The sequence below is a fragment of the Elgaria multicarinata genome, chromosome 10 (assembly GCF_023053635.1).
Source record: "Elgaria multicarinata webbii isolate HBS135686 ecotype San Diego chromosome 10, rElgMul1.1.pri, whole genome shotgun sequence".
Lineage (NCBI taxonomy): Eukaryota > Metazoa > Chordata > Lepidosauria > Squamata > Anguidae > Elgaria > Elgaria multicarinata.
The window spans coordinates 54,524,943-54,550,922 of record NC_086180.1 but is presented as its reverse complement, the minus strand read 5'-3'; the positions used below and the strand labels follow the sequence as shown (position 1 = coordinate 54,550,922).

The following is a 25,980-nucleotide window of genomic DNA, read 5'->3' as shown; positions in this document are numbered from 1 at the left end:
TTACTCTAGACAAGGAGAGCTCCTGATTTAAAGAACAGGGCAATGAGTGACAATTTTCTCTTTCATTCATTATTGTTGTAGCCGAACAAATCATATTGGAAATGCTGCCCATGACACTGAACGTCTTTCTTTCTGTCACGCGTCTGTTGGGAGGCCAAATTTAGGACTTTATAAATAGCTCAAGATCACCCTGCTTAACACGCCAGAATACTTGGCTGGTCTCTCTGCCTGTAAGCTTGAATCTATGGTAGGCAATTTTCACCTACACTTTTAAGAGGTATGGGCCTAAAATTTAAATGTTTGAACTACTAATCCTGTACATCCCAGCTGTTAACAAATGGACATTTTATACACCATAAATGATCATTGCTTGAATTTTCATGGATGGGGGGTTGGTACTTCCAAGAAATGTTAAAGGCATTTTAAAGCATTAAGATTGTACTGAAAATTAAAAATTAAAATAACCTGTAATGCTATAAGAATTATTATACTTCAGTTCATAATTTTATGAGGGTGCATAATTTATAGAAGATGTCACATTTCTAATAAAAAAATCCCTAATTTACTAGACTTATTAAAAAATAAATCAGATTTCTGCTCTAAATTTGCAATGATTTGTTAACTTGGAAGAAACTAGAGTTGCAACATGGCATAATTGTTGTGTTAAATATTTTTGATAAATGTAGCCATCAGGCTGAAACAGATTCATTTGATTATAGAATATCATTTAAGATTTGTAAATATGCAGGGTGGTGGTTAGGGGAAGGTTGTTTTAAGAACTCCACGTAAAATACTGATCATACTTAGAAGCTTTTCTTTAAAAAAAAAAAAAAAAAGTTCATGCATAGATTTTTGACTTTTTTCAGTTAAAGCTTGTCAAACATTACACAGCCCTGTCCCTGTCTAGAGCTAAATGCAAGGGTGATGGCTTTTTTCTCTATCCTGCTCACATGGCAGTTGGTAAATCCTGAAATTTCTTTTTAGTGTCTTAAGGGCACAATTGTATGTTTGTCCTATAGCTACCAGCATGACCCAGCCAGCCCCTTGAGTCTTTAAGAATTATTCCTTGGTACATGTGCAAAGAATTGCAGCCTTTCTGTTTACCTTTTAGTTTTTTAAACTGAGGAGTAACAGTTATTCATGTTCAAATGGCAAAATACATGCACAATGACATCAATCGTACCCGTGTGCTAATATGTCTGGACTTCCCCACATTAAGAGGAGACCTGTTCTTTACCCAATTGCCACTTGCATGTTTGTTTGTTGTCGTTACTTCTCTAAAGTGCAATTGATAAAAAAAAAGTGATAATTATAAGTAAAATAAAGAAAACAGACATGCAGTCGTTCTGGCTGCAATGAGGAAATAAAAAATCAAAGGGCCCGTTGGCAGGAAAAAGGAAATGCATATTTAGAACTAATAGAAGGAGCCAGCTGTCCAAGGCCTAACCTACACCTGCAGCACTTTGGGGAGTAGGGAGGGATGATCATGGAGTTTTCTGCACCTGTGATCGTCCCTCACGGGCCACACGTCATTGGGTTGTCCCGAGATTAAAGGACAGCTGTCCCAGGAGGAGGTGGGGTTTTTTGGGGGGGGGGTGTTACTACTCCTGACGCTTGCACAAGAGCAGAGTTGCAATCGTGCACAAAGCGGTGTTTTTTTGTTTGTTTTTTAACCAAACACCCTCGGTGCTGGAAGGTTCAGATTATTCACCAAAGGCCTGCCAGAACAAACAAACAAAAGTTTTTGTCTGCCTCCAAAAGCTCATCAATGAGGAGATGCTCTAGCTTCACAGGGAAGAGAGTTCCAGAGCACTGGAGCAGCCACCAAGGAGGCCCTCTCCCGCGTTCTCTCCAGGTGTGCCTGTGATGGTGGTGGGACTGAGAGAAGGGCTTCCCCTGAAGATCTCAGAGCACAGACAGGCTCGTAAGGGAGAACATGTTTTTTCAGATAACCTGTACCTGAGCTGCATAGGGCTTTATAGTTTACATTTCAGTGCTTCGCTAGGCCTCATTGGGCCAGCTAGCACCATAGTTGCATTAACGTCAGAGAAATTGGCACCTCACTGGTCTTCAAAAAGATGGGAGGACAAGAAGGAATGCAACAGATCGACAGTAATGTTCTTGAGAAGGTTCTCCATAACACTGAATTAATGAATCCTTAGAAAATGTCTAGTGTGCAAATACATAGGTACATTGGAAGCTGCCTTATACAGAATCAGACCATTGGTCTGTCTAGCCCAGTACTGTTAACACTGACTGGCAGCAATGTCTCTTCAGGGTTTCAGGCAGGATTTTATCCAGCCTTTCATGGAGTTTTGAACCTGAGACCCTCTACATGCAAAATATGTCCTCTATCGTGGGCTATTTGCCCTTCCTCCCCATGGATTTCTAAAGTTTGTTCCAAAAGACACACTTGTAGAATTGTTTTCTGTCTAAATATGCATAGGATGACGTCATAATATTTTGTTGTTGCTAAGTAATTTGTTTTCCTTGTCTTCAGAATGTCAACATTTGAGCAATTTGATATAGATTTTTACCAGTCAAACTATACGAATGATGGCCAACAACAAGGTTATAATGGGTCTGGAGCCACTGGAAATGTCCATGAAAGCAAAAAGTAGGTACTTGAAACGGTATAAATTTACAGGTTTAATTTTAACTTTGCATTTTAGGCGGAATACATTACAGTATTATTTCTAATTTGCACTGTTATAAATGGATATTTTAACCATTAAATAACTACAGTACAGTATGTATTTAATTGTTAAAAGAAGAAATGTTTTAGCGTTTTCAGTCTCATATAATTCTTGAGTTGACTGGATTAATAATGAAACAAAAAGCACATTAAAATGTATAGTGGGGATGTGTTTTTCTCATTTTACCTTAAAAAGAGACAGAAGAGTTATAATATAGCAAGAGACCCCCTGTCAGTACTTTTTCAGAAACTTCTTTGTTACATCGCTTGGTGGCACATCACACCACTTGATGATGTTCCTCTTCCCTTTAAATTAATTGAGGAGATGGAGATGACCGCTAGAAGGGGTGTGGGCAAAATATGGACTGCATGAGTTGAATTCATCAACAGCGATGGGGAAAATTCAAGAAGAAAATGGCTTCTGTAATGCTACAGAGTGCTGCAAAGGTCTAATTTCACTTGTTTGCATATAAATTGGATTAAACCCTTATAGTGCTATGGAGTGGTTTGTCATCATATTATGGTGGCAAACTGCCAATATTGGGGATATTTTATATTGGGGGGGACTGTGGCCCACGCAGGAGGGTAGAGGAAAACAGTCCCTGGACACACAACACACACACACACACACACACACACACACACAGTTACCCACCTCTGGCCTAGAATATCCAAACTTCTAACTCAAATAGAGACAAAACAAAATACAAAACTGAACTGAACAAATACGAATGCAGGTTGAAAGCATAAAAATTGGTAGTCATCCAAAGGCAGCAAATTTTAAATTTTGTACATCAATGTTCCAGCGTTGCCAAGAAAAATCAAGCTTTAGGCACAAATTTGGGGGGTGAGGTCTAAGTATTGTTATGCATCCTGAGGGGAAAGTGGTTTTTTTCAAAGCTCTGAAGCATAAGATTTGCATCCAGAACCTGATGCTCATGAGTTTTGATGTTAATAAACTATAGTCAGATTTGACACTTTTGAATGAGAGCAATCCATAACATTTCCATTTGCCATCTATCGATCTTCATTCATCTAGGTCCTACTTAAGCTACAGATGACCAGGTTAACAAAAGCCTGCTCCAGGTTTTTTAGAACAACATGGCCTAAAACAACCCAAATTGCTTAAGTAGTAGGCTCATGGCTGGTGGGGGATGGAAGAGTGTAGGGTTCATAAACCAAAAGCCAGAATCGATTTGACAAGTGTTCGACAAGATCAAAGACAGTGTAAACAGCCTCCAGTCAGGAGCCATAACTTAACTGAGATAGCACCTCAGAGGCCCCTGGATTGTTACAAGGGCTCCTAGGGTGGGATCTCATGTGGCAGAAAGCCCAGCTAGTTTGGACTTAGTTGGGCTCCATGCCTAATGAAATCCAAGCTGCTAATACTGGATTTTGGCCAGTGGGTGCATTAATAAGTCTGGGTCTTCCCAACTGCCCAACATTTCTGATGTCTGGCACTAACCATGTCTTTCCACTTGAAGAAAACACATCCACTAATTTTTCAAATGTTACAAAGTATACCTTTCCACATCACAATATGGAGATGTCTAAAAATGTATTGGGTGTCCATGAGATGCACACACCCCATCAGAAAATGAATAGGCCTACAATGGCTGTTCTTTCCTTTCAACCATGGACCAGCTCACAGGCAGTGGCATGGGGGCTGCTTCCTTGTGGCTTCTTCTCATGCCAATCAGTAATATCTGCATGGAGAGCCACATGGGTTGAGATGTTACTTTCCCCATAAATATTGCCCAGGAGGAATGGTGACATTCACATAGGAAGGAACTTCATTCAGACAGGAAAGAGCCTTCTCCATATGAGCTTTAGCATATACTTCCTTAATGCTCCTGTTATTTGAATGATCTGGGAAGAAGTCACGTGGAAGTTAGTAAGTATGAATCAGACTGGATCAACACATTTTGTTGGGGAGTCAGACTGGAGAAATAGTGCCAGTTATAGGGGTCTGCTATCTTACCAGTTTTTACTCATCTTAAATTTGGAGGGGTTGGACAACACATGCAAGTACCAAAATATTTATGTATATAAAGTCCAGTAGGATCTAGTATATACATCAAGAGTTTCCAGGGACATGTCCTCTGACTCTGGTCGCAGTGCTTTGATTTTGTTTTAATGTCCTCTTTATTGTAGAGGTTGGATGGGTGGTTTGCCACAGTCGGATGATACCTTTGCTCCTCCAGAAATGTTTTCATCTTCTCAGCCATACCAAGGCCAAATCTTTCAACCGGCATATGCTTCTGAGTTTCCACCTAATAGTGCTTACTCTGACAGCTTTGATGAAGAACCCCCTTTGCTAGAAGGTACAGAATTAAAACACTTAATTACACTTTTTTGCATGTTCTGGCAGCTACGCATAAAGCAGAATCTGTTAATCCTCATCACAGATGTTTGTGCTATCAAGCAAGTCATTTATTCCCCCCTCCTTATATAGATAACAATTAACATTTAATGATAATGTGTGTTTTGTTTGGCTAAGATGCCATAAAATATATACTACTAACAAGAAGTCATCAAGAAGGGGGGAAATAACATCTCATAGGTAAATAGGTAGCTGCCTTATACCAAGTCAGACCATCTAGCCCAGTATTGTCAACACTGACTGACAGCAATGGCTCTCCAGGGTTTCACACAGGATTCCTTCCTAGGCCTTCCTGGAGATGCCAGGGATCAAACCTGAGAACTTCTGCATGCAAAGCAAGTGCTCTACTAAGGAGCTACAGTCCTTTGTCTCTGCACTCTTCCTTGAAGTAGCAGTAGGGATGTCAGAAAAATCTGCAATAGTATCAAATGGGTTCAGTTTTCTTTGAATCCAACCTGCAGATTCCACACGGACTGGCTTTTCCCAAGTCAAGCAGACTCTGTGGACATGTAGGCCATTTTTTTTAACGTTGAGATTTTGCACAAATTTAGTAATACCAAAAAAATGTAAATTGCAAAAACACTAGCTGAAAATGTGCATTTTCCCCAGCTTAACGCTTGAAAATGCAAATTTTGGAAGGCTTTGAGTATTTTGACAGATTTGGACATTTCCGCAAGTACCTTGGAAAAATCTGATTCTGTTAATGAGTGGACAATGGAACGAAAAGCACCCTATAATCCATGAAACTCAGACAGAATGGATTTTACACCATCAGGTAGGGGTGGCCAGAATCGTCCAGCACATGGCCTGTGAGCGCTCTCGCCATTGCTGCTGCAGCCCACCCCCACAAACCAGGCCTCGTGAGCCACCGAGCAATCACAAGGCTCTCAAGCCATTGGCAGCCGCTCACGCAGGCTTGCTGCATTAACGCCGGCCACCATTAATGCAGTAGGGAGAAGTGCGCAATTTTCAGAGACTCCAGAAAGTGCGCATTTCTCCCCACGGTGTTAATGGCAGCCACCATTACTGTGGTAGGGGAAAATGCACACTTTCCAGAGGCTCCGAAAATCACACATCATGTCCCCGCTGCTCCAATGGGGGCCTTAAAGGCCCTATTCATAAACCCTTACCCTTGTGCTAAAAGGGCCTTTAAGGCCCCCATTGGTGCAGGGATGGGACTTGATTTCCGGAGCTCTGGAAAGTGTGCATTTCACCCCACTGCATTAATGGTGGCTTCCATTAATGAAGTGAGAAGAGAGGGTGCAATGCTGGAAGCCGGGGCAGACCCGCACCCAAGCCCTTGTGGTGGGGCTCAGGCACGGGTCTTCCTTCAGACTGGGTCCATGAGGGGCGGATGCAGGGGGTCCACTGCCTTCAAAGACCCAGTGAGACGCTCATGACATTCCTATCCCTAAGTAGCAGACATATCTGCCTGGAATGTGCCCCTTTCTGGCTTTCCAACAAAGGAAGCCTGCACTTTCCCACACAAGGTCACACAATGGGCCACCCCATTTGCAAAAATTTTCCCCAGGCCCCATAACTTGGAATTTTAAACCAAGGTTTAAAATATTGCTCGGATCCAGAGAGCTTTGGCTATTGGGTGGTATAAAAATGTAATAAATAAATAAATAAATAAATAAATAAATAAATAAATAAATAAATAAAATCCATTACAGCAGGTAACTTCATGTTAAAATTCAGTTGCAGATCACAGCCTATGAACAGATATTACATCATGTCCAAAATGTGACATTATGCATCGGTATTAAAACTCCCTTTCTCATAAATATCAAACCCAAGCCAGTCCAGAAGTCAATCGACCTTGTATTCAGTGTGTGTTAACTCAAACCCTATCTTAAACGGCCCAGAATTGTAACTAGGTTGATCATCACACGATCAAAAAATCCTGGGTAAAAAAATATGTTTAGAAGAAATATTCAATTCTAGGCTGCCAAATCAGACAGACAGGGGGTAAATCTGGTTAATTTGTTGTCTTGCATTTGTAACACAGACACATGTTTATGTTTGAAAGGGCAGCGCCACAATTTGCATGGAAAATAAAGGTGTTAGCTCATTTTTATGGCACATACATCATATACTTTACTACCTCTAGATGACAGCACCACAATAAATTTTGCTCTCAGATTTCTCAGCATTGCTTTCCCCTCTGTGTTTATATTGCACAATCAGATATCATTTTAAGGTACCTACAATTAATAAACACTTCATATAATCTTGTTTACATATCTTGTAATAAATTTTCATGTTTTCTTAAATTAAGGTGGCTTATGCCAAGGGAAAGCTTGAGAACATTCCTATGTATCACATTGAATCTCTATTACTATAACGATATCAACTATGCTCAATTACAAAATGATAATCTCTAGTTGAGATATTTTGGGTGCGATGCTATACCTATGTACCTGGCAGTAAGCTTCATTGGACTTAGTGGAACTTCCGAATAAATATACATATAATTACTCTGATAGATTTCAATCTTACCACTTTATCTGAATGCCTCATGGTCTGTGTGGTTTTTATCTTCACAAGAGGGAGAGTAGAGTTAACAACACCAGTTTGTTTCTATCTGTAATATTTGAAACCTACTCCTTAGAGGACCCTCCAGGGAGGAATTTGAGTGACATACATGGTCCCCCGGTGTTCTCTTTATAGAATTGTCAGAGATTCAGTGGTGTAGTGGTTAGAGTGTTGGATTGGGATGCAGGAGGTCCAGGTTCTAGTCCTTGTTCAGCCATGAAGCTCACTGAGCAACTTTGGGCCAGTCACTGATTGCCAGCCTAACCTACCTCACAAGGTTGTTGTGAGGATGAAATGGAAATGTGAGCATATTGGGTTTCTTGTAAGAGGAAAAAAGGTGGGATATAAATGTGATAATAAATTAATAATGAATTGTGAATTCCTCATAGCCACCCACTGAGCTTAAGATTGACTGGAACCCAGGTCTGCTTGGTCAAGCACTCTATTTGCCCATACTACATTGGCTGTCTGTGTAAACACAGGAGTCAAGAATGCTACTTTGCCAGTAGGTTGTGGTTTCACCCACTTTTGCAATCCCTATCACACCTTTCCGACAAACTTTTTGACAATCCCTTTTCAGATAAAAACTTGCGAAAGGCGGAAATTGTGTTGAAAGACAGACATTCAGCGTGTTTGCTGCTGCACATTGCTACCGCTCCTTAGGCAGCTGGTGTTAGCAGTAGGGACTCTGCTAGTTACTTTTAGCTTTTGTTTTTCTGGCTTTTGACACAGGCCATCCCAGCTGACCGGCCTGACTGTAAGGCCTTGTTCTCGCTGAGGTGGTCAACCGTTGTCTGAGCAGTACCATTTCAGACTGCACATGAGGAAGAAGGCTAGCACCCTTCCCTTTAACATGGGAGGTGGGGTTTTTTGTGTATATTTTAAAGTAGGATTATTATTAATACTATTATTGGTATGGAAAAGCATTTACACATTGTGACTGCCCGCTTGCAGTTCGAAGTTTTATGGCCCTGCCACAGGTTAACTGCCCTGGTGAGAACTACCCTTCATCCCAGAAAGCTATACGGGTGACAGAACCTGTGAGGTCAGGACTGGCTCCAAGTTTGTCTTATTTATTTTTAATTATTTCTAAAATGTATAACCGCCCTTTGTCCACAAGGAATCCCAGGGCAGTGTACATGGCATTAAAACAAACAAACAAATCTAATAAAAAAACCATGCAATTACACATTAAGGGTACAATCCTAAGCATCTTTAGGCAGAAAGTCCTACAACTCCCAGCATTTCCCAGCCAGTCATGGTCTGGAACTGATGCTTTGTCCAATTCCTCTTTGTCGGAGACCTTTTGTTTGGGCCCCAGCTCCTGCTAACGTTTGAACTCCGGACTGAAACCCAGCTTGTGCGCTTGCACCCCAAGCGGGCTGCGCTCTCAGCCGGAACAGTATGCCTGCCAAGTGCAGTGGCTTACCATGTGCTTGACAAGCTGTTTTGGCAGACTCAGTCAGACTAAAACGTCAAATGCTTTCCACCATATGAAGCTGGTGGACTGTATTTGGCTTGGTGGGTCGCCTCTTCCCATATGTACCTGACTAAGGTCATCTTCTGGGGTCCTTCTCCATGAGCCCCTGCCAAAGGAAGGGCCTTCTCTGCTGTGGAACCCTGGCTGTGGAATGAGCTCCCTAGAGAGGTTTGTATTCCTTTTGGCTCCAGGTGGAGACCTTTTTTATTTTTCTAGTATTTTTCTAGTGTTTTAGCATTCTAGTGTGTATTTTACATATCTGCATTGCTGATCAGTTTTATTCCGTTTGTACTTTTATATTGTGGTTTTAAGCTTCCATATTTTATGCTGTACCTTGTGGTTTTAATTATTGTGAACTGCCCAGAGAGCTTTAGCTGTTGGGTGGTGTAGAAATGAAATGAAATAAATAAATACTGCAGGCCTATGGTAATGAATTCTAATGCCACATGCCCTGACTCTGAAGCCTGGGGATCTCTAGGTACAGCCCCATTTTTGCCGGTCAAAACTAGTAATCAGCTGATGCAAAGAGTGCAGTATCTTGTACAATGGCACACTGAAGGGATTGACTATTGATCAAATTAATAAAGGCAGCCCTGTCTATAAAGAATATGTCGATCAGGATCCTTATTAGAATAAATACCTTTCCATCTGCATTTTGTACCATGAAAAACAGAGCATGCAGCTTTAATATCATCAGTGACTTTCCCCAGTTATTCAAGATTTCTTTTATCTGTGTGTAAGTGCACAGGCATGTCTGTGTGGGTGTGTGATAAATCAAAGCCACAGGAGGACAGTGTTGACATCTGGTTTACAAAGTTCTCCCTTTCACAACTGAGTAATCAATACCTCCCAATTTGGAGTCCAAATTAAGTCTTGGCTACCATGCACAAGTCATTAGAATAATTTGCCTACAGCCAACTGACTGTTTTGTTATTTGGGGACTTAGGATCCTTGATGAACTTTTATACAGAGGCCTTCCCTTGGGATAATGAACAATCTTGAAACTGTTCTTTCTTGCAGAGCTAGGAATCAACTTTGATCACATCTGGCAGAAGACATTAACAGTCCTCAACCCGGCAAAGCCAGCAGATGGCAGTATTATGAATGAGACCGACCTGACAGGGCCAATGGTTTTCTGCTTGGCCCTTGGAGCAACACTGCTACTGGTAGGGCATAATAGCAATCACTGTCATTCTCAAAATCACCTTATCCATTGATCAGTGACTGTGGGTCTACCAACAATATGGAAACCTTTTCTTAAGCTTCTGTGGAGAATTGGTCTGAATAAATGTCTCTTCATAAGTCATATTGGGGGATTCCTCCCTTCTTTGTCCACAGCTTTTTTTAGCTAAAATAATTCACCTTGAAACATCATACAAATGGTCTTATCTGGTGTTCACGTGGCAGCTCAGCTCAAAGTTGCCATAATGCTGACTAGAAACCACAGGTACAATTCACAGAAGGGGTGAGGTAAATCAGACCAAAGGAAACTCAGCAGTCACAAGTGTGGTGGACACAGCATCTGAGGACATGGTGCTCTTCCCCCAATCTCCACAGGATTACTGGAGTAATCTGAGAAAAGAGCCCTCTGGACTTGCTTCTCCTTTTCATTATCGCAACTGGCTTGTTCACCTGCTTTAGATAATGGTGGTAGTGAGAACAAGGAGCAGTAGATGCCACTGCCTGCTTGCTCAGTGGCACTCTGCCCCTCAGACAAAAAATCGTGGCAATGATGCAAAAGAAGAAGGGGAGCAACAGCTGACAATGAGTGACAATGTAGGTGAGAAGGTATATTTGCAGGAGGAGGAGACCCACTGAAGATTTCTTGCCCAAGGCCTCTCCAAAACCTGGACCTGGCACTGTCTTTAGGCATGCAGGGTCAACTTCATCACTAGAACCCCAAGGTCCACCAGTTGGAGCCAGGTGCTAACTACTCAGGAAAGTGGGCATAGAGGAAATGTTCTCTATGTCCACATTAGAAAAGCGGACAAAGGATTATGGGACAAGGTGCCTCTGAGCACATGCCCAGCTCAGGAATTGGTTTTCAGTGTCGGAAGTGGAGATCTTACATGTTTCACGCACACACACCTACTCCTGTTTCCCCTCTCCCCTAGACTTACTTGATTTCAGTAGCTTAATTTAAGAGGAAAAGAAAGGTTTTTGTTGTCGCTCTTAAACCACTGAGAGCCAAGAACCTTGCTGATCTACTTCAAATCATCTACAGATCTACTAGTAGATCCCAGCCTGCCTTTTGCCCATCCCTGTTCTAAAGACCCTGAAACTTAAGTCACAATCCTATGCAAATTTAAACAGAAAAAGGTCTTGCAACTCCTAGCATGCTGACTGGGCCATGCTAGGAATTGTTGTGCTTTTTCTGTCTAAACATGCATAGGAGTGCACCTTAAGATAGATTACAAACATCTTGGATGGATAGCACAGTATCCAATACTGCTGCTGTGCCTCCACTCATTCTCTTGCACCTGCAGGACCACCTGCTAGTGCAACCATAAGCTAATGCTTCCTGAACCAACCCTAGAAATGAGCTGAAATGCTTGTTTCTGGAATGGGACAGATTAGCAAATTATTATTGCTGTTAATTATTAATAATTATTAATAGAAATTGTCCACATCACTTGAAACCTCAACTGTATTTTAAAGATCAGCTCTAGTTTGATCAAAGTGGTTATTGTCTCATTTATTCTGTATTTCTCACCATGCAAAGATCTGGGAGTATGAAAAGAAATCATTAAGAGAAAGGCAAAGAACATCTGAGACAGTGAGATAAATTCTCTTTTGGGACCATAACAAAAGAGTTTGTAGCTAGAAAAAAATACCATAAATGTACCTCCAAAATGCTGCTCTATTTTTTTGTTTCTGAGTTGATATACAGAATGTTTGGATATCATAATTTATACCTTCACAGATCTGCTGTCTGTTTGTTCATATGTTCATCCTGCCTAATGCATTATAATGTACACTTTTAAACTACATAATTTGGATAAAGATTTATACAGCTAAATTAATAAGTTATGTTGTAATTCAACTAGCTGATAAATATGGAAGAAAAATACAAAACTCTTCTATAGAATTAAGCAACACATTTTGGGATTATAGAAAGCAAGATATATGTGAGCAGAGACCTGAGAAACGCTATTTGCATAATAATGTAAATGAAAAATGCCTACATTGATGGGTGGGGTTCGAGAACAGTGTTGTAATATTTAGATAACAGAGCACAGAATGGCAATCCAAGTTCCTTATTCAGTTCATTTTTTGTGAATTAGATCCGTACAAAGTGGGATGCTGACTCAGACAGCTCAATTAGCTAATATCAAGGATAATGTTTTCTAAACACAATAGAGATTGGTGTGGGTCAGGGATGGATCTATCCATACATAGAGCATTCTGTATTAGGGGCCTTCCTAGATCGGGCCTGGATGGCTGGTGTGTCTGCCACCACCATACCTGCTATGGCCCTTGTAAGTACAATTGCACTTATTTAGATCCGTTCTTTAACTGGATGAGAGACTCTGGTTCTTGAATCATGAACCTTCTGACTTAAGACTGGAACATCTGTTAGTAAGTGGCCAGAGACTGTGTGTGCTCAGCCCTTAGAGCTGCCTTCTGCTATAGAAGGGAAATTAGCCTTTGCAGTTGGCCGGCACTTTGATGCTTCTGGATTGGCCGAGCCTGGTAGAAATACTTCCACCCTATAGATGTACAAATTTTGAAAAATCTGTTCTGTCTGCGTTTCGTGCATTATCAGGTGCCTTTCGTTCCAGCATCTAGTCATTGACTGAATCAGATTTTTTTCCAATTTCCCAAATTTGTGCAAATTCACACTTGCAAAAATGTGCAAATCCGCCCCAAATGAGCATTTTCATTGTTTAGCCTATGAGGAAAATGTGCATTTTCTGCCAGTGTTAGGGTTATTTCATGTATTTTTCTACAACTAAATTTGTGTAAAATTCCCAGGGGTTGGGGGAGTCCGCAAGATCACAGAATCCATACGACTTGGGAGAAGTGGGTTGAATTCATAGAAATCCAAACTCATTTGATTCCATTGAAGATTTCTCCCAACATCCTTATTTTACCCTTACCTGGTCAACTGAACAGTACCTTCTGCACTTCAGGCATAAGCTCAAGTCTCTAATTCCAGCACTGAATGTCAGGGACCCTGGGTTGGGGAGCTGCTCAAAGCTCTGTCAAACCTGGTGTACACATACATATTGTGGATTTTAAAAAAAAAATGTGACTACCCATCCATTTGATGCAGCTGTGGTGGTGACTGATCTGAATCTCACAAGAGATAGACAGACAGATCTAATTATAACTGCAAATGTCTTGCCTGAATGCTCAAAGGCAGAACTACCGATAGTATGACTTAGAAGAAGCTCATCAGGTTTTGTGTCTGCCTAACAATGGCACCTTAGTGAGACTGAGAAGAATTTAAAGGAGCGGAGCCTAGAGCTTCATGTTAAAGCACTATGAAAAGTGCTTAAGCTGCACCTTCTACCCTGTCAAACAGGAACCTACAGGAGACTGAGCACTCCCCTTGGGTCAGTCAGTGGTTGATGTACTGGAGCAGAATAAAATTCAGACTTCTCAAGAGGAATGGCTGGTTTCTGGGTCAATGGCTGGCTATTCTTCTCCCTTCCCTCTCAGAAGGCTGCACCAGATTTCCTTTTGGGTTCTATTTCAGACAGATTTGGGGGTTGCAGACTTTTCCAACCTCAGAGTTGGGTCATGAATGGTTAAACCTGGAAAAAGTAATGTGCGTTCTGTGTAGCACAACGCATAAACTTCATCAGAAATATTAAGCTCCAAATCAATTGATTCTTTTTTTTAGCAGACTGTTCCTGGCCTCATCCAAAATGAATCTCTAATGAAAGTAAAGGAGCTAAAACACATTAAAATGAGGTAAATGAGAAGCCAATTTGCTTCAATCTGTCCCAACTTAATTTCCCTTCTCTCTTCCATAAGTACCCCCATCCCTTCCTTATTGCACCAGGCCTCTCTCCGCCATCAAGCAGTATATCAAAGAGACTTTTCATTTAGCCGCTCTCTTGCCTTCTTCTGCCTCTGGCGTAGCAATTTGTTATTCTTAGATAAAGCCGCTAAGTATGTCTGCATCAATTAATCAAATGCACTGAAACAAACAAGTTAAAATATTAGCTGATTATTGCTGGCATTGTGTTTACACATGGCATCTGTTCAAAATATTGTGGATCCAAGCTTCCTGCCCAAATTGAAACTGCTGAACCTATTGAAAACCTTTAATGTCTGAAGAGGCAGTTGATAATAATCTGTTACACTTATGGCGTTATATATCAATAACACTGATCATTCTGCCATGCCCGGCACAGCCTGGGCATGGGGAGAGGATTACAGGCAGGGAAAGGGAAGAGACGTGCCCAATTATGATTGGACAACTGGGTTTGGTGCCACTGGGTTGGGAGGGGTTAACGACAAGCCAGAAACCAGGCACAGGGGCGACTAATCAAGTGGCTTGATGCCCCCCGTGGCAGGTAGGAACGGGCATCCAGAGGAATTTTAAATGGTGAGCATTCACAGGCACTGTTGCGGTGACAGGTAATTCCTGAGGGCTCCCAGTGTTGAGCCTTGTGGTCGGGCTAGGAGATAAGGATTACCTCTGAGGCCAACCTTTCTCACCCCTCCTTGAGCCTAGTGGCCTGGGTTGGGGGGGGTGACAATGGAAGGTCTCCCTACCCCCTAAGGGGGACGGCCAGTGGGAGGGCGAAAGATGCAGCACCAGCCCACTGGACAAGAATGCTCGCCCGTACTCAGGAAGGTCTGTGAGCAGACCAGGCTGGATGCCCGATAGGATCATCCCCTTTTTACAGATCTTGAATAAAATGTGGCCCCTGTTTAAACCCAAAGTTCTGTGTGTTGTCTCTTTATTCCTTGCGTCTGCCCCGCAATGTCAGTTGCAGTCGTGGGAATACTGGAAATATGAGTGTTGGTAAAAACCCATTAATTTTCTTTTGGCCATAAAGTTTCCCCTCATATTTTCATGGCAGGCCTTGATCTCAAAACTCAACCAATGAACTTGTGAAATCCTACACACGTCTCCTGAGCAGTAAGCCCCACTGAGTTCAATAGGACTTACTCCCAGGTAAGTGAATATAGCAGCACTCCCCAACCTGGTTCCTTCCAGATGTTTTAGAATGCAATTCCAGTTATCCTTGACCATTGGCCCTGTTGTCTGGATCTGTTGGGAGTTGTAGTCCATAACATCCAGAGGATACCAGGTTGGGAATGGCTGATATATAGGAATGCAGCCTAAAAACAACAACCACTCCCTTAAAATAGGAACTTGATGAAGCTATTATTTATTTATTTATTTATTTATTTATTTATTTAAAACATTTATATCCCGCCCTATATCATTAAGATCTTAGAGCGGCGTACAGATAAAAGCATACAGTATAAAACAATAAATATGCACAGTTAAAAACAAATTAAACCATGAACCAAGTTAAAACAATATATAATTTAAAAGCAGTAAAAGCAGTTAAAACAATGTGCCAGTAAGTTTAATCATCAAAGGCTTTGTTAAAAAGCCATGTTTTTACTTGGCGTCGAAATGAAATCAGTGTTGGCGCCAATCAGGCCTCCAAGGGGAGGGCATTCCATAGTCGGGGTGCCCCAGCAGAGAAAGCCCTCTCCCTTGTCCCATCATAGCTTATATGTTGCATTGGTGAGATGCGGAGAAGGGCTCCTCCAATAGATCTAAGGTGTCAGGCAGGCATATATAAGGAGAGACTCTCTCTCAAGCACCGAGGTCCCAAGCCATTTAGGGCTTTAAACGTCATTACCAACACCTTGAATTCCGACCGGAAGCATATAGGCAGCCAGTGCAGTTCCTTTAAGTGTTATGTGGTCTCTGTAAGATGTACCCGCCAGCAGTCTAGCTGCTGCATTTTGTACTAGCTGCAACTTCCATGTCGTCTTCAAGGGTAGCCCCACGTAGAGTGCATTGCAGTAGTCTAATCGGGAAGTTACCAGTGCATGCGCTAGTGTGGCTAGGTTGTCCCTGTCCAGGAAAGGCCGTAGCTGGCAGATCAGCCGAAGCTGACCCCAAGTACTCCGTGTCACAGAGTCCACCTGGGCCTCCAGTGACAATGATGGGTCTAGGAGTACTCCCAAGCTATGTACCTGCTCCTTCAGAGGGAGCGCCACCTCATCCAGAACAGGTCGCTTACCCAATTCCTGGACTCGGGAACCACCAATCCACAGAGCTTCCGTCTTATCAGGATTCAGCTTCAGTTTATTGGCCCTCATCCAGCCCATTACAGCCTCCAGGCACTGGTCCAGCTCCTTCACAGCCCCAGCTGACTCCGACGACAAGGAGAAGTAGAGCTGAGTATCATCAGCTAAAACAAGTGTCAAGAAAAACCAAGTGCCATGGATAGGCTATTGTAGCAACAGCTGCTTTCTGTAAAGCTGGCTACAATATTAGTGGAAGAAATCATAATTGTACAAAAACGAATTAGAAATTCACAACAATCTGACTGAATCCTTCAGAGTGTTCCTTTGTTTATAATGGCCAAGCACACATATTTAGGAGACTAATTTTGTATATTCCCAGTTATGGAAGTGTCATACTTATTTCACAAAGAGGCATGTGCTTCTGTTTTGACAACACAAAGCAGAAGTACATTCATATGTTAAACTCATCACAGAATCTTCAGTGCAGAGCAAATGAAACAAGAGGTACAATCCAGGAATCTAACCATAACTTGGGCCTGGTTCCCACTGTGATAAACCTGAGCTGTATGACTTCAGATTGTAGGTGAGGGCCCACATGACTGAATGCTTCTCCATACCAAAAAAGTAAAAATAAAATAAAAAAATCCTTCAGATAGAAAACTAAGTGTTGGGGGAAAAGTCTCCCTGACATGCTGGTTTTCTATGTGAAGGGAACTGTATTATAACTCATTTAGGGCCACGTTAGATGTGATGTCAGAGATAAGAACATAAGAATAACCATGATGGATCAGACCAAAGCCCTTTCTAGTCCATCACCCCATTTCCCTCAGCAGCCAATCAGATTCCAGGGAGAAGCCCACAAGCAGGATGTGAGGGCAATAGCCCCTGCCTGCTCATGTTCCCCAGCACCTGATATTCAGAGATGTACTGACCGAGTTTGCATGATCATGGAGGGGAAAGTAAGCCGCATTTGGCTTATGCACGGACACGCATGGGCCAGAAGAATTTGCACAATTACCCTCAGCAGCATGGCCTGTCATCTCATGTGAACCCATCCAGAACCCTAAAACAGTTCATGTTGGGGCACCGTACTCATGCAAACCGGGCCACTGCTTCTGATACTGGAGATAATACATAGCCATCATGACTAGTAGCCCTTATTCTCCATGAATTTGTCTAATCTAACCTTTTAATGGCTTCTAAGCTGGTGACCATCACTACTTCCTGTGGAAGTGAATTCCATCGTTTAACTGCTCACTGTATGAAGAAGTAATTCTTTTTCTCTGCCTGGCATCTCCCACCTTTCAGCTTTCTTGTATGACCCTGGTATTATGAGAGCATTATGAGAGAAAGGAGAGAATTTTTACCCACCTCCTCCACACCATGTAAAAATTTACAAACCTCTGTCATGTACCGTCTCCTGACTTTACTTCCCTACTTTCTAAACTAGAAAGCCCCGACTATGGTAAGCTTTCCTCATAAGGGAGTTGCTCCAGCCTCCTGATAATTTTGGCTGCCCTCTTCTGCATCTTTTCCTGTTCTACAAAGTTTTGAACTGTATGCTATAATCCTGTTGTAACAAATAAAAGCAGTTGTGGGGCAGAGAACGTTTGAATCAGGGTCATGGGATGGGAGAGAGGGGTTAAGCCCTTCCTCCCATGCAGGTTCCCTGATGCAGATCCTCCAGAGCTTCTATTAGCTGTGAAAGTGGAAACAGCAATTAGCTATGAAGGGTTAACCATATTGCACCTCAATTCGCCCCCTCCAGGCCATGGATGAGGGGAAACGGTGCCTCCCACACCCCCGTGCCACGGCCCAAATCCACAGAGGTGTTTTTTTGTGTGTGGTTTTTTTGCTCCTTTTTTAACAGCACCCCAAAAATATGCTATTGGGGCAACAAGTTGCCTATTTGTTTCTTTTTATAACCTACCTTTAGACCCAAAGGACCTTCAGGGAGGCTCATACATTACAGCAACAATGTAAAAATTAAAACTTTAATTTAAAGCTTTTAAACTGTAAATTGTTCATTAGGCATAAGGATCTGGAGCAATTTGTGAATGTAGATCTTGTTATATCTCCAGACTGATGACTACTTGACCTTAGCACTCTGCACCTATTAAATACTGCTTTCAATAGTGTTGTTGTTGTTGTTTTAAATGGGAAAGAGATCCCTCAGTCAGATAGGACCAATAAGGAAGATTTTCTCCCCAGAGTTTAATTGCCATCAATTTTTTATTTATTTCTGCATCCCATTTTGTTTTGGTGGTATTGTCTTTCAATCTTGCTGTCAAACATGTTGTATTTTCTTAATAACTATCTTTCTCTCTTATTCGGAATGGTGCAAAGCAACATTTCTATATATCCGATATAAACTCCAAAATAATTGTGTAGAGAACATTTGACTGTACACAGCTCAAGGACCTGTGAGTTTAAAAAACAAATATATCTACTCCCATTTCTTCTGACCACGTTCACATTTAAATTGATACCATAATTAAAATCTCTGTGGTTCTGCATAAAGGTGAATACTCCACCAGCATATCCCCCATGCATACACTGACACTGTCTTCTTTGTTCATTTCCCACAGGCCGGGAAAGTTCATTTCGGCTACGTTTACGGCATAAGTGCTATTGGGTGCATCGCAGTCCATGCTTTGCTGAACCTGATGAGCATAGCAAGTGTTTCGTATGGATGTGTAGCGAGTGTGCTAGGTTACTGCCTCCTACCCATGGTGATCCTATCTGCATATGCAGTGTTTTTCTCCCTACAGTAAGTATGAAGTGGCATCTGGAATGCTGGCAGGGTGCAGTAAATGGTATTAATGTGAGATTTGTTGGGACACAGGATGCCCAGAATAAAGGAGAAAGAGGTGTTGGGTTAGGAGTATTTTATTTATTTATTTATTTAATTTATATACCACCCCATAGCCAAAGCTTTCTGGGTGGTTTACAAAAATTAAAACACTGAATGTTAAAAACAAATATACAAAATTTAAAACCATAAAAAGCATAAAAACAGACAATATCTATTTAAACAACTATTCTGGAGTCAGTTAAAAACTCAGCATATGCTGATAAATGCCTGGGAGAAGAGAAAAGTCTTCACCTGGCGCCCAAAAGATAATAACTTTGGTGCCAGACGAGCCTCGTCAGGGAGATTGTTCCACAATTGGGAGGCCACCACTAAAAAGTCCCTCGCCCTTGTTGCCATCCTCCGAGCTTCCCTCAGAATAGTCACCCGGAGGAGGGCCTTAGATGTTGAGCATAGTGTACGGGTCGGTTCATGTCGGAAGAGGCGTTCTATCTGGTATTGTGGTCCCAAGCTGTGTAAGACTTTAGAGGTTAAAAACAACACCTTGAAGTGCTGACTGGGGCAAGCTGGGATTTGTAAGACTTTGTTCTGACTAAACATGCATAGGTTTGTACCCTAAGAATAATTATTTTAGTTCTGGCCAAAGATCTAATTCACCATTCTGTTTCCAACAGTGACTAGCCGCAAACTTCCAGAACAGCCCTCCCAAGCGGACACCTTCCTGAGTTGTTGAACTGCAATCCCCATCATCCCTGGTTATTCACCATACTGGTTGCAGATGATGAGAGCTGTGGCCCAACACATCCAAAGGGAAACAAGTTGGGGACGGCTGTTCTTGAAGCTCATAATTTGGACACAATGGTGACCGTTTTCCCTTATGACCTACCTTCAACACACCATGTCCAGAGGTATACGGCCTCTGTAAATGAAGGGTCCATATAATAAAATGTTGCAATGTAACCCTACTCCCAAGTATGAAATATATGAGAAATATGAGAACTTTATTGTTCAAAGCCATAGGTCACAATTCTACATGGACAGAAATAATAGAATGCAATAAAAACGGAGGCCAATTTAAAAAACAAAACAATATACAATCAGTAATAAAAATAGCACATTAAAATCACACTTCACCTCTATACCCACAGTAACAAAAGGAAAACACACTCTCTCCTCATATTAATGTGAATGTACAGTATGATGTTTGCTCCTTTATTTTCTGGCAGCCAGGGCAAATTTTGCAACCTGGGATCGTAATATATACATCATTGCCTGCAAACACTGCATAAATCTGATCCAGAAAAGGTCTATTTGATAAAATGACGTGGATATGATGGAGAAATTTATACCTTGGGGACTCATAAAGAGGGCAGCGTAGTAAGTAGTGTTCAATATACTCAACTTAACCAAACTTACAAATGCAGAATCGTTGATGAGTTGAGGTACTGTTAAACCTTCCATCCAAATAAGCAGAGGGCATACACTGGGGTCATGAATCTGTGAATGACAGTAAGAATTTTAAAATACTGCTCCCGATCAAATGCTCTTTTATGTAATGGGTACCAATTAGAATACGACATTTGTGTGATGGAATATACGTCCCACCACTGAGAATATATATGGCTCGGGTCCAGGTTATCTGAAAGACCGTATTCTCCCTTATGAGCCTGCCTGTGCTTTGAGATCTTCTGGAGAAGCCCTTCTTTCAGTCCCACCATCTTCACAGGCACACTTGGTGGGAACATGGGAGAGGGCCTTCTCGGTGGCTGCTCCAGTGCTTTGGAACTCTCTTTCCGGGGAAGCTAGGCCGGCTCCCTCCTTGATGTGTTTTCGGAAGCAGGCAAAAACTTCTTTGTTCCGACAGGCCTTTGGAGAATAATCTGGTCCTCCATCTATGTTAAGGTCTTATAAAATTGTTGTGTCTTTTAAATGTTTAATGTTTTAATATTGTATTTTTTATTATTATTATTTTGTACATCTCTTTTCCTAGGTTTAAAATGTATATGTTTTAAATTTTGTAAGGCTGCCTTGAAGCCCAGTATTGGGCAAAAGGCGGGATACAAATAATAATAATAATAATAATAATAATAATAATAATGATAATAATAATAATAATAATATAGATGGATTCTCTCTTTGTACAACTGTTGGAAGAGAAGGTAGGTAAAACTTCCATGCTAATCCCATAAGTATGTAAAATGAATCTAACAGAATTTACCCAAGCGCTTTGAGCTGAGGTTTGCAGTTGTTCTAGGAAACATTTTTTGAACAGACACAAGTCATTCATACAGGACAACTTCAGCCAGTACAAGGCAAGTGCAGCATGTTTCAAAAGAGAGTATTCCTGTTTTGGCCCTTAGAAGAGGTGTGGGTGTGCCTTGAGGGACAGCTAACGAAGGTCTAATGAAAGAATTCTGCACCGCCTCTAAAATAGAAACATTCGTTTCTATATGTCTGTACCATATTACCGTTGTGGAACTATATTCGTCAGAAACATCTCAACTGTTGGCTCAACCAGGCTCCCCGCTTGGAATCTAAAAAAGTGCATCAGGGACTGACTGGACTGGAAGGATTTCCGTTTGACTGCCTCCAAATGAGGCTTCCACGAAAGCGCCTCTGCAGATCCTGCAGACTTCCAGTTTGTTTTGTTTTGAGCTCCACAGCCTATTTTAGTTTTTTTTAATTATTATTTTAATGGCTTGTTTGAAGTGTTTTATTTGCCCCAAATAGCTACATTTTGCTGAATTGTTGTAAGCAGTTGTGTTGTATCAGAAAGTTTTAATCTTACTCTTTTTCTGAGGATTTAATTAGCATGTTGGGGCTTTATCTCTTTTAGCTGCTGTGAGCCACACTTATAGCAGGAGTCGCCTTTTGCTTCCCCATTTCTGTACCTCTTCAGCCGTCTATATTTTGTGTTTAATTTCCAAGCTGCGGAGCCCTTTGAGTTTTTCGGTCATCATTGTTTATTTTATTCTATTTTAATTTTATTTATTTATTTATTTATTTATTTATTGCTTCTGCTGGTCCCTGCTAACCACATTAAGAGATAAAATAAAATAAAAGTTGAGCAATAGAGAGGTTGAGAAATCTAAAAGATCCGGAGAAGGAATTGTTGCCATTTCCTGGGTCACTTAAAATTCAGGCTGTGTAAATTTTCACCTTCCACTCTTATGTTCTTGCTCGTAACTACTGATAATCTATTTGCTGGGACCTGCAGAAGAGATGGTGAATAAAAGCTCGGAATTCCACACTGGTGTTCTGATTTGTTAATTAACTGAAGGACCCCCTGTTGAGTCAGGGATCTTGAGACTCCAGGATCTAAAAGAGGACACTTTAGAGCTATTAGTCCCTCCCTGGAAGCAGGTCAAGTGATAGATGCCTTGGAATTGAGGTTCGAGGAGTGTGGTTTGCAGCCCTGAAGAGTGGGTTTACATTTTGACCAAGAAGAGACCACGCCTAATTAATTTATGAGGGATAAGGGTAGACAGGAGGGTATTATCAGAAAGCTCTGATACTCTTTTGACAAAATTCAGTTTATGGACTGAAAGTTTGTGGACTGAAAAGGCCCTGAGGAGCTTGGAGAGAAAGCTTCTTGCAGTTTCTTCAGCAGAGCAGGATCCAAGCAGAAAACAGGTCACAAGCTGAAGCCAGAGTCACAACTATAGGGCAACAGGCAGCACAGAACAGGAGCCTTGTGCAGGGAACAGGGTTTTAACTCTTACTATAAACCATTAGAGAGTTGAGCAGTTTAATTCCCTCTCTCCCTCTGCCCTCCATTTTCTTTCCCCCTCTACTGCCACCTTAATATTCCACCATAGACTTAAATTGTTATACTAATACTGGAAGCGCTCAGGTCCTTTTTTGAATCATTGGGGGAGGGGGTTAATTACTCTTTTAATTTACCAATGTATATACTTTTACATACTTCAGGAGTCTCCTGAGATTGCAGAAATCACAACCTTATTTTTGGATGGTCGATTTCTCTTCTAAACTGATATGCCGTGGCAGTTCGCCCCCTGAGTTTGGTATTAGAGAAAATGATAGCTTTATCTCCCATGAATGTATCTAGTCCCTTTACAGACATACAAGTGCCTTCTGACTCTCCACCTGTTTTATCCTCCATCCCTGTGGGAGCTGTAAAAAAAAAAAAAAACCTGCAGCCAGGAAATAAAAGAAAAGTCCTTTTCTTTCTTTCTTTTTTTAAAGCAGCAGTTGTATATAAATATATTCTGCTGTCTTTGGTGTACGTGTGTGTGTGTTTGTGTACTGGCTTTATAGCTTACTCCATGTTTCCTCTGAGTGGCAATAATCCATGCTAAAGGATCTCTTGTTCCCTTGATATGACACCCACTGATTTTGCTGAAGGAACCATTAATTCTATTTTGTCTATATAGCAATAAGCAATTTTTAATTGATTAACTGGTTAATAATTTTCATTTATAAAGTAGTGAATGTATGTTTAAACACACACACACACACACACACACACACACACACACACACACACACACAGAGGGGGGGCTACCTCCAGAAATGTACAGTGCAAGCTCAAGCATATCTACTCACAGTTATGTCCCATTAAGATTAATGGGACTTACTCCCAGGTAAGTGTGTATAGGATTGCAGCCTTTACTGTACTTGAGAGCAGAGCTGTTGCCTGTTTTAGGAAATGGCCAAATCATGTCAAGTGAACAGACTACAATTAAAGTGTTTTCAGCTACCCTTGCATTACTCTGAAGTTCATGTACAATGCCATGTGAGTGTAGAGCATTATCTAAATTAATAAAGAGAATAAATAACACCTTGCAATGAAGGCAAATCAGTGTTATCACCCCGCCCCCTCTCCCTGCCATTTGGATTATCCCTCATACAGCAAAGTACTTAAGAACCTGATATAACTTTTCTAAAAATTGTGGTGTATTCTCTCTCTCTCTCTCTCTCTCTCTCTCTCTCTCTCTCTCTCTCTCTCTCTCTCTCTCTGGGTGGCTGGCTGGCTGGCTGCATCTGTGTTCGGACAACACAATAACCACCAGTGGTTTTAGTAGTCATCTGTCAGTTGAATGGTCAACGGTTGGTATTTGTGTCGTCTGTTGGGCAAAAACTACCCCATAGTTGTCTTTTTCCTCAAAAAACAAAAACAAAAAACACTGGAGAAACACAACCGGCTGCAGAGTTGACTAGTCTCACAACCCCGTTTTCACAATGTATTTCTGTTTTGTTTGTTGATATTCACAATAAAAAAAAAGGGGGGGGGAGAGAAAAACAACAACTGGTGGTTATTGTTTTGTCCGAACTGAGCCAGTGGAGCTTTTCGACCTGTTGAGTGTAGGATTTCATCTGGCTTACAGAGTTCCCAGGCAAGAGTGGCCAAAACTGAGCCAGCTGCTCTGCTACAGCTGGCACAACTCACAGATGCAACTGGGATAGCACCTGGAGGACTGACGGAGGGCGGGGAGAAGGCCAAAGGCTGTGTCAGTCAAATGTTGGGTTGACTAGTAATCTAGTCAACGCAAGCCCCAAATGCTCCACGGGGGCACGGCACCATATCGTGTTGGGAATACCCACAAAAAACAACAACCATGAGTTGACTACTCCACCCACCATTGACTAAAGTGTTGTCCGAGCACAGCCCAAGAGGGAGGAGTGGGGAGGGAAGTTGAGCAAAGTGCATGTCTCAAGAGGCCTATAGTTTGAGAGAAAGTGAGGTAATAGAGGCAAAACATGTTAGTGAATGTAAAGGAAGTATTAATCACTTTTATTTTGCCCTCTTTTGTTTCTTCAAGCTGCCTTATGGTATTGATGAAATTTCTGTAAGCTGCACTGACCCCATGGGATGAGGGAAGACAGAGTAAATATAATGAACAAATAAATAAATGAAATGTGTTTCTGCAATAAGTATAGATATGGCAGGCATCTCAGAATGACAGGATCACTCTGGCTTTCTAGTTGTTCCAGAGAACGCCAGTAACTGTTCTAGGGGAACACTAACAGAGAATTTACAACACCCTCACCGAACAACAATTGCCAGTCATATCTAGATGAAGCTATAATAAACCAAACTGGTATAAAACTTGTTGTTGTTATGCTAGCGTAGTGGATATGGCCATAGTTCTAGATTGCATATTGCAACTATTACGCGGCGTACACATTTCTCTTTATCTGCTGCAGGCTGCTGGGGCACTGGGGCATGATGGAAGCGCTGAGGTGGTTTGTCTCACAGTCCTAACAAATGAGATAGTGGCTCACTAATTTACTGCTTGCTGCTTAGTCTTTTAAAGCTGCAAATTATGAAGCTGTTTTGTTCCTCCCAAATGACAAATGTCTCCCTCCCCACCTGCTCCTCTTGTTTGTTTGGCTTGATAGGATGTTGTGTTTGCTGCTGGCCCTCAGCTATCATTGCATCCCTGATTAGCAAGAAACCCTGAGATGTTTTGATCCTACTCCTATTAATCAGTGGTGTGTTTTGTTTCGTTTTTCTTTCTTGTTTATGTTCTTGCAGGGGAATTCTAGGAACTCTGCTAGCGGTGGTCATTGTTGGATGGTGCAGCCTCTCTGCCTCCAAAATATTCACTTCAGCTTTGGCTATGGAAGGTCAGCAGTTTCTGGTTGCCTATCCTTGCACTTTACTCTACGGCCTGTTTGCACTCATGACTGTTTTCTGAGCTTCGATTTCTTCGAGCTGCACTATATGCCTGATTGCAAAACCAAAGCCATCTTCGGACAATCTTTTACAGCACATTGGAAATGTTCCCAAAGCTTGGATTACCTGGATGGGAATACAATTCTGGATGTAATGCTTTGTGTGTTACGAATTGAGCATCACCTTCCCCAGGCATTTT

General features: G+C 41.6%; 1 protein-coding gene across 1 annotated transcript; it reads left to right on the top strand.

The window, feature by feature from the left end:
* Positions 1-204: 204 nt before the first annotated feature.
* YIPF7 (Yip1 domain family member 7) lies at positions 205-25,980 on the top strand. Its single transcript, XM_063135359.1, has 6 exons — positions 205-277; positions 2,501-2,617; positions 4,850-5,019; positions 10,117-10,262; positions 18,918-19,099; positions 25,641-25,980. Exons 2-6 carry the CDS (start codon positions 2,502-2,504, stop codon positions 25,801-25,803), a joined length of 777 nt encoding a protein of 258 aa, XP_062991429.1. The 5' UTR covers positions 205-277; position 2,501; the 3' UTR covers positions 25,804-25,980.